This window comes from Juglans regia, chromosome 12 (genome assembly GCF_001411555.2).
Source record: "Juglans regia cultivar Chandler chromosome 12, Walnut 2.0, whole genome shotgun sequence".
Lineage (NCBI taxonomy): Eukaryota > Viridiplantae > Streptophyta > Magnoliopsida > Fagales > Juglandaceae > Juglans > Juglans regia.
Genome location: NC_049912.1, coordinates 282,535 through 291,680, shown reverse-complemented (window position 1 = coordinate 291,680; position 9,146 = coordinate 282,535). Strand labels below are relative to the sequence as shown.

The window sequence follows — 9,146 nt, the reverse complement described above, 5'->3', positions numbered from 1 at the left end:
TATATACAATTTCAGAAGAAGTTTTGAAATACAAGGATACATAATAATAGAAATTTAAATACAGTCAATAGATAAGTGTTTATTTGTATCATTCAATCGTAACTGATCTGGGAGATAAGATAAGTGAGAAGCCAAGGAAATCTCGGTGGTTTGAATTCTGTGGTTATCAAACTATAGATCGTATAAATATTGCATATTGCTTTTGAAAGAGAATGAAGTCCATCACTAAAAAATTAAAATTTTTATGTGAATTTTATATTTATTTATTTTTTTAAAAAGAAATACGTAACACTTATACGCTGTATAACTATAAATATTATTATTTTTTTCACTCCAATTCACAATCAACCCAACGTAAAAATATTAATTTTTTAAAATTGAAATCCAATTTTACAAAACTAACTTTCGCATAATATAGATTTATACGAGAGTTTGTACCTTGATCATTTATGGAAGGGATCTGTCACTCTCTGTTGTGATCTTTCATGTTCGGTTTCAAGGGTCTTGATCGTCTTGGAAAGAAAAGCGAGGCTGCGACAAGGGGCGTAGGATAAAGCAATAGAAGAGGTCTTTCTCATTCACAGATCCCCAAGGAATGCAGGAAGGACGTCCAGCATTGCTTGCTGGAACTCATTCTTTTTGCATAGTTTAAAGGAACTTGCAGTGTTCCCTTCAGAAATCTTTACAGGGAGGGAGAGGCAGAACATAGTTTAGATGAGATCTTAGATATGGTCCAATCTATGCTGCAGCTAACAAAAAACAAATCCAGTTTCAAAATGGAGGGAAGCATTTAGATGTTGGTATGATAAGTTAATTTCTTTCCCAATGATTGAGTTGCCTCACCTGCCCAGAATGTCTACTAAGTGGGAATAGAGCAACATTGAGAGACAGGATGAAATCCATGGAAAATGATCATAAGAACAATAACAGTGACGACAACAACACTAAGTGGTTGGGTTTTTCTCTCTCTCCTCAATTGACCATGGAAGTTCCTTCAGGCCCTTCTAACCATCACCGAACACATCCTCCTTCTGATGCTACTACAGTTTCTTCTGCAGTCCCAGCAAGCTTTTTCCATTCCCAACCTCACCTGAACCATGGTATTTACTATGGCTGTGAAGGAGAAAATGCTGGTTTATATTCCCCCTTGCCTATGATGCCTTTCAAGTATGATAAGTCTCTTTTTATAATGGAAGCTCTCAGCAAGTCACAACCACAAGGTTAGTCTATTATTCTTTCTTTCGCCCTTCGGTTTGTACTCGGGAAAAATTTTATTCTTAAAACTTCTGGACTCTTCTGTTTTTGACTTTTGATGTGAAGCAATGGTCACTAGTACTACAACTCCAAAGCTGGAGGACTTCTTTGATGGTGCAACCATGGGGACCCAGCACTATGAAAGCAATGAAAGAGAAGCGATGGTTCTCAGCTTAGACAGCATGTTTTACAATCAGACGCCAGACCACGAGACTAATTACCAAAATATCTTGGACTATTTTGAACAGAATTCCAGGATCCAAGAACAGCCACGGCAGATTCACGCCCATCAATATTCATATTACTCTGATTTTAGAAGCCATGATATGATATTGGGGGACACTAGGGAGTCCCAGTTTTCAGATTGTGATCTCCAGCTACCAACAATGGCGGATGATGGGGTTCCTGGCATGAAGAACTGGGTCACAAGGAACCATTCAGCTAACCATTTGGTGCAGCAGAAGATGACTGGTTTCATGTGTGACATTGGAACTGAATCTGGAACTATCAGCGCAACTTCATTTGGGGGTTTACAGTCTTTAAGCTTGTCCATGAGCCCTGGCTCTCAATCAAGCTGTTTTACCGGTTCACGGCGCATCTCATCCTCTGTGACTGATTCTACAGGCGTGCATACAAAGAAAAGAGGGCTTGATAAGGTGGAAGAAACGAAAGTTGTTCATAGGAAGTCGTTGGATACATTTGGGCAGAGAACCTCCCAGTATAGAGGTGTTACAAGGTTGGTTCTTTCCTTTTTCTTAGTCCCTTTGTTCGCTGTTTTATACATCTGATATCCTTTATTGTGACTTTATTTTTGTTCTCTTCAACTGAAAAGCTTTCCTTTTTTCTCTGCATAGTGCTCATTGCTTTCTTACACAGTCTTCAGCTGCATGATTCACTAACTGTCTCATCTCCATATTTCCTCATTCTCTTCGTAGTTTTGTTCATCAGGCATAGATGGACTGGTAGATATGAAGCCCATCTGTGGGACAACACTTGCAAGAAGGAAGGCCAGATCAGGAAAGGAAGGCAAGGTTAGGAAAGAAACCCAAACTCTACATAATCTACCCTGTGATATTTAACTTGGGATGATTCTGCTATTTTTGGTCTCCCTATGCTTTTCCTGAACAATTTCACGTCACTGATTTATGGTGTTGTTTCTGGGATGCCGTTTTCGATGAAACGATGACTCTAGTTTACCTGGGTAAGCGTTTTCATCTTAAAGTACTAGGTATTAATTAACATATTATCTCATTTATTTTTTCATGAAATCATTTCAAAAAGTCAATTTCAGGGGGTTATGACTTGGAAGAAAAGGCAGCGAGAGCTTACGATCTGGCGGCACTCAAGTATTGGGGACCCTCTACTCACATCAATTTCCCCGTAATGATTCTCTTCTCTTTATGTTCCAATCTTTCAAGCTAGGATAGTTTTTAAATGTTAATAACTGAAACGCAACCATGATGTTGTTTGGGTAGTTGGAGGATTATCAAAGAGAACTGGATGAAATGAAGAACATGACCAGACAGGAATATGTTGCTCACCTAAGAAGGTACGGCTCTCTCCTCTCTCTCCCTCTCCCTACAGTACAAACAATATCGTGTTTCCTAATTCAGTTTGTTACTCAAAATTTCCCTGTGCAGGAAAAGCAGTGGATTCTCTAGGGGGGCTTCAATGTACAGAGGAGTAACAAGGTCCTGCTAGCATGCTTTGATTTATTATAGCTTTGTATTGATATGGTTGGGTTGTTTACAGCCGAGATCTCTGTTTCTGTTTTCATACATGGCAGACACCATGAACACGGACGACGGCAAGCTCGGATTGGCAGGGTTGCGGGAAACAAGGATCTTTATCTTGGGACGTTTTGTGAGTTTACTTGAATATTGTGTTTACGAAGTAACATAATTTTATCTTGGATTACAGCATTAAGATTAAATTCTGAAATCCCGTTCTCTCGTTGAAAGTATAATCGAGAGGTACAACTTACAAGTGTGTGCTTGTGAATGTCGAAACGCAATCTTTGAGGGATTGTTTCTTTGCAGCCACCATAGGGCTGATGATGAGCCACTTAGATATGTACACAGGACTTGAAGTCAATGAGACCAAGCTTTTGCTAAGGCTGTTCGTTCACAGAAACAAGAACAAAAAAATGACTTTAGCCTTATTAATGCTATATCCTCCTTGTGTACACAATCGGCTTAGACAGCCCGAGTAGTTGTCACTAATCCAAGTTAGGATAGAAGCTAATTCTAATTCTCACTGAAATTTTATAGGCACTCAAGAGGAAGCAGCTGAAGCCTACGACATTGCGGCTATCAAGTTTCGCGGGGTAAATGCTGTAACGAACTTTGACATAACAAGTTATGATGTGGAACGTATCATGGAAAGTAGTACCCTTCTTTCTGGGGAACTAGCGAAACGAAATAAAACAGGATCCACGATTGAGCCTTTGGACTACCTTCCTACTGACAATAGCAACGGCGAAGCAATTGTCTCTCAGAAGATGATCAATGAGTGTGAATCAGAATGGAAAATGGCTCTCTATCATGAGTCCTCCGGGGAAATTGATGATCACAAGGCAGCTAAAATTGATAATTGCAGGACCCAATTTTTCTCGGTGGCTTCAGACGATATAATTCAGCAAGAGGCGGAAGATTCGGCCAAGATGGGAACTCATTCATCAAATGCTTCATCTTTGGTGACTAGCTTAAGCAGCTCAAGAGAAGGCAGCCTGGATAGAGCAGGCCTACCATTAATGCTCTCTGGATTGCCTCCATCTGCATCAAATTTGTTCACCAATCCAACTGGTATGATTAATTCTTGGATCCCATCAACTCAACTGAGGCGGCCTGCACTCTCCATGCCTTATAGTATCCCAGTTTTTGCCGCTTGGACGGATGCATAGATCACTTCTGTTAGTTGATAGAAACTAGCGAATGTTGGTTATCTTGGTTGAGATCACGCTTTCATTTTTTTTCTTCTCTTTTTTCCACCCACTTAAGATACCCGACGTCATGTTTCTATTCTATCAGCTTTATGAAGATCTTACTTGCAAAAAATGGAGGGAAAACTTTTCAAGAGACTATGCATGGTTAAATCCATGCAATGATTATAACATAACAATATGAGGTGGATGACCTACACCCATAATAAGATTCAGCTTTCTCTACCCTGTTAAGTACATAACCCGCTCAGTTCTGTCCTTCAAACGCTGAGATGCGATCAATTCTGTTGCTTTGAGCCTCTGAATACCGTATATATAATCTCATTGCTGTCATCACCCCCACCCACTTCTTCACGTTTACAACATCATTATTGCTTCTTACCTTTCTTATCTAAGCTTTCGCTGAAGGTAGCAGATATTCCATTCCCTTGGTTCGAAAAAAATTAGAGCGTTATGTACGGAAATGCCTCCGTACAGGACTTTGGGGTGTTTAATTGATGAACAAAAAAGCTACTTACAACTGCACGGGGATCCGGCGCATAACCGTGGCCTACGTGGCACGGTTTTGAAATGTCGTCTTCCCAATTTGAAATGAAAATGCAAATCTCGCAATGAAATCCAAATCGCAGAATTCCCTCATTTTTCATAATCAGAACAAAAATTTCCCCCGCTTCTCTCCATTGTTCCCATCGTCTTCACCCAACCATGAAGATTTGGACTCGATATTCAGTCCAAATCACAGCAAAATAGAACCCAATCCGAAATGAAATGCGGAATGGTATAGGAAGCGGAGGAGAGAGTAATCCACAAAAACGAAGCTCACCTCCTCACTCAGTAACCAGTGTGCTTTCGGAGCCGTAAAGAAGGCGACGGGGGCAACGGCGGCGACCACAGACGGTTCTTGGATCAGAGAAAACGAATCGGGGGTTCTCGAATCTTGTTTTTGCTTTCCCTCTATTTCTCCGCGCTGGCGGTTGCATACAGAAGAACTAATTTATGAAAGCATGTATGGCCTAACAACTTTGCTACATACAACCAACATTTGCAACCGTGGTGCAACCGATTGACACATATGGGTCTCACTTTTTCTTTTTTTTCGGTCTTTATTTCTTCTTCACTTTTTCTTTCCCCTTCATTTTTCTGTTCAATCAAAAACATAGAAACTGTTACTTAAAAAGAGGCATGTCGTTCGTCCTTCAGAAGAACCTAGACCCTCCGCATAGAGGCGAAAGGACCCCCACCCAGTCCATTGCAGAGTTAGAAAAAAGAAAGCGACACAGAGAGAGAGAGAGAGAGAGAGAGAGAGAGAGAGAGAGATTAGGCTGCTAACTCATAGCATGTTGTCGTGGAACATCAATGGCGTCGCCAACAGCTTCCCTCTCCGCATCGAGGTGGAGAAGGTGGTGGAGAAGAAGGTGGACTTAAAAGCTGACTTCTGTCGAGACATTTTTTTTCTGGGAGGCTCGTGAAAACAGTCTTCATTGAGCTCAGTCCCTTTTCTTGCTTTATACCGATTTGTTGCATAAAATTTCTCTTATTTCACAATCAGTTAACCACAAATGGAATACTGAGTTGCTAAGCACCAGAAGGTTTAGGTTTTTTTTTTTTTTTTAGTTTGGGTTCGTGGAGAAGACGAAGGGTGATTTGGTTACTGTTCATCACTTTGCATTGAATCACAGGCTTCTTTTCTTTTTTTAAAAAGGAAGAATTCCAGTTTTTGGTATGTTAATAGTAAAAATATCTTTTGGTTGACATTCAAATGGATAAGGCTTCGATAATCAAAGACGCCATTGAATATATCCAAGAGCTCCAGGAACAAGAAAGAAGAGTCCAAGTCGAGATAACGGAGCCTGAGTAAGGGAAATTGAAGCAAAATCAAAACCCAACTCCTCACCATCTTAGAAAGAGGAGAACAAACCCGTTGAAGTAAACACCTCTGATCTGGAAGAAAAATGAACCTCTATGATGGAAGACGAGCTGGAAGCCGAAGGAACCTCTGTGCTGGAAGACAAATGGGATACCTCTGTGCTTAGGGAAGATGAAGGAATAAATGTGCTTGTTCGATTTTGAGATGAAGGAATGGTTGGGAAGATGAAGACGCTGAGACGAAGAGTGAAAATGAGAATAAATTATTTTGAGATACGAAGAAATGAAATTGTGCTTTTTATTTAATGCCACGTAAGACACGGTTGCGCCGCGGTTTCCTCTCTCGGTTGCCTCCAGAATTTTTCATGGCCTAATATACTTGATATATAGCAAACGTACATCTGCATTTTATGGAAATTTGTATTGTTTGTTAGCAGCTATAGCTTTAAGGTCTTTCTTCCCAAGCCGACTACGCCGCAAACTAGTGTTGCTGGGCAAATTAAAAAGCAAACTCGTGCCCTATTGTGGCCAAATTAAGCTTTTTGAAAAGAGATACGTTTTATTATTTATTTTATATTTTAACATTTTTTTTTTATGTATGGACTAAACTCTTTTTCAATGGATGGCCCAACACGTAGAATATTTAATTAAATAAAATAGAGTATAGCTAGAAGCAGGGTTTGAACTCAAAACTTGACTCTAGTTAATACCATGTAAAATCACCACTTGTTCTAAAAATTTAATCTAATAGAAACAAATAAATTTTATTATTTATTTTATATCCTAATAGTATGATCAATCAAACTTCACCATGTAGTGTTATCACACGCGAGTTTTCAATTGCTCTTTTCACACACACGTATATATACATTTTCGGGCTCAAAGTCATGAAATGTATGGTTCAAAATGTTGACTGCATACTGTTAAAGACGTGTTTCGTATACCTGGACAAGGTCCTAGCAACTCGAGCCAAGGTCTTCACCTACAAACATAAGGGAGAAAATGGGCTCCGGGTGGTCTAAGGTACCTTCGATATCCAAGTTAGTCTCTGTGGGTGTATAGTAATGGTTGGATCTACATCACCGAAATCAGAGAGAGTTTCTCGTACTCGAGGGCCGAGCTACATCACTGAAATCACCGCATTAAGAGGTTTACGTCATCCTCTACAGTAGCTCCCAGTCAGGGCCTTTAACATGACGTAGGGCCTGGGTGGCACCATTAATGCGGTGTGGCTCTCTGATCGGAGCTTTGACGGTCATATCATTCTTCTTGTGTCAAAATAATTTTAACCCAATAGGCTAGAACGGTATGAAAATTAAAAACTCAATCATTTACTAGGTATTTAGTCGAATTCTTAGGCCAAAGTCACCAAACGGATCGACCGGCCAGATTGAAACTTGAAATTACGTGCTGGAATTTACGAGATGAAAATAATAAATTATACGCCCGAAGTTGATGGATGAGATGAAAATAAATTACGAGACTGCAAGAGTTCCCTGCATCATCATCCGTTAATCATTTCCCTTGTGGCGCACTTAACACTTTTGATAGACCAGTAATATAAAAGAATTATATATATATATATATATATAGGTACGTGCATGCATTTGGAATATCGCAATTAAACCGAGAAAATGATACTAATTATGCACCTAGTTGAAATGCTTCCATTGTTCACAAAGAAATAGAATGATTCATTAATATCATCATTGGTCGTCGCCCCGCCCGCTATTATTATTGCTCCCGAGGTGATGAAACAAATCTGGCCCGGACTAAAGTCTAGTTTGAATATTTTATTATTATTTATTATTTATTATTTTATTATTATTTAATATTCTATCATTATTTTTTACTACTATTCACAAAATATTAAAAAATATTTTACTATCCAAATGCAACCTAAAAAATGGCTAATGTGAATCCAAATCTATTAATAGGGGGCCGGTCATCGATGGTATATATATATATATATATATATATATATATATATATATATATATATATATACACACACATGACCATGATATTCTCAGCTCAATCTGCATGATAAGAGCATTAGCATTGATTTATGCATATGCATATGTAAAATTACCTCTTTTGCATATCCACTTTGCCATTCAAATAAAATTTTCACATTGGCTTATGCATATTTGAAACAAAATAATAATAAAATATTATTATTTTATTACTATTACTTTTTTGTTAAAATCAATTTTTTTTATATATTTTACAATTAATATCCATTACATACATTTGACATTAATGATACAAATGTAATAATAAAAAATATAATTTTTTAATAATAATATAGTAAAAATATAATAAAATGAAAAAAAAATATATAATATATTATAATAATAAAATGAATGTGTAAGTGAATGTTTGTTTTGTTGTTGAAGGAGAGAGAAAATGAAAGGATTGTGTGAAAGAGAGTGAGAGGAGAGATAAATAATTATTAAAATATGATTTGTAGGTGAATAGTAGTTATCTAAATTTGGATAAGCACTATTTATAGGTAACTAAATATTTGGATATGTATAAGTCAATGTAGATGATTTTAGGGTTATATTATGCAAATATAATTTTATATATACATATATATAGACCAATATTAATGCTCTAAGATGAATCTGACTCGAGATATGCATGGCAATTAATCAATTTGGAACATGGTATATATTCCCCCTCAAATGTTAGAATCAGGAAAAGGAGAAGCTATTGAGAGTCAACGTACGTGGAACACGTCGATCCGTCAACAGACCGGACTTCCCTATTTACAGCACATATATATAATCAATTCTGCTACGTACAAACGCCACTGCGCAAGCGGCATGTAATCGGCGGACGTGGCTTAGGTTCTGTAAGAAAAAAAAAAACAAAAAGGTGAAAAGTACACATTCGAAATGTCAGGTTTCTCTCTGCAAATTAGCCTTGTTTTTGTGGTTAGAAAAAGAAGAGAACCCAGAGCTATTTCTTACAGAAACCACAAATCGACCTTCCTCCGAAAAGCATTTCTTCCTCAAGAAAAATAAACCCATTTATTAGATTCATCTCACAATGAAGAAAAATGCTAGATTTCATGAAT

At 37.9% G+C, this 9,146-nt stretch overlaps 1 protein-coding gene across 2 annotated transcripts; it reads left to right on the top strand.

The window, feature by feature from the left end:
• The first annotated feature begins 502 nt into the window (after positions 1-502).
• On the top strand, positions 503-5,176 carry LOC109003547 (AP2-like ethylene-responsive transcription factor CRL5). Of its 2 annotated transcripts, XM_035683250.1 has the most exons (10): positions 503-951; positions 1,059-1,220; positions 1,321-1,990; positions 2,203-2,285; positions 2,447-2,455; positions 2,546-2,634; positions 2,730-2,803; positions 2,895-2,945; positions 3,041-3,117; positions 3,525-5,176. In XM_035683250.1, exons 1-10 carry the CDS (start codon positions 909-911, stop codon positions 4,154-4,156), a joined length of 1,890 nt encoding a protein of 629 aa, XP_035539143.1. In that variant the 5' UTR covers positions 503-908; the 3' UTR covers positions 4,157-5,176. The 2 variants fall into 2 exon arrangements, with proteins under 2 accessions (XP_035539143.1, XP_018837264.2); XM_018981719.2 differs by having other exon boundaries at positions 503-1,220.
• Positions 5,177-9,146: the final 3,970 nt, after the last annotated feature.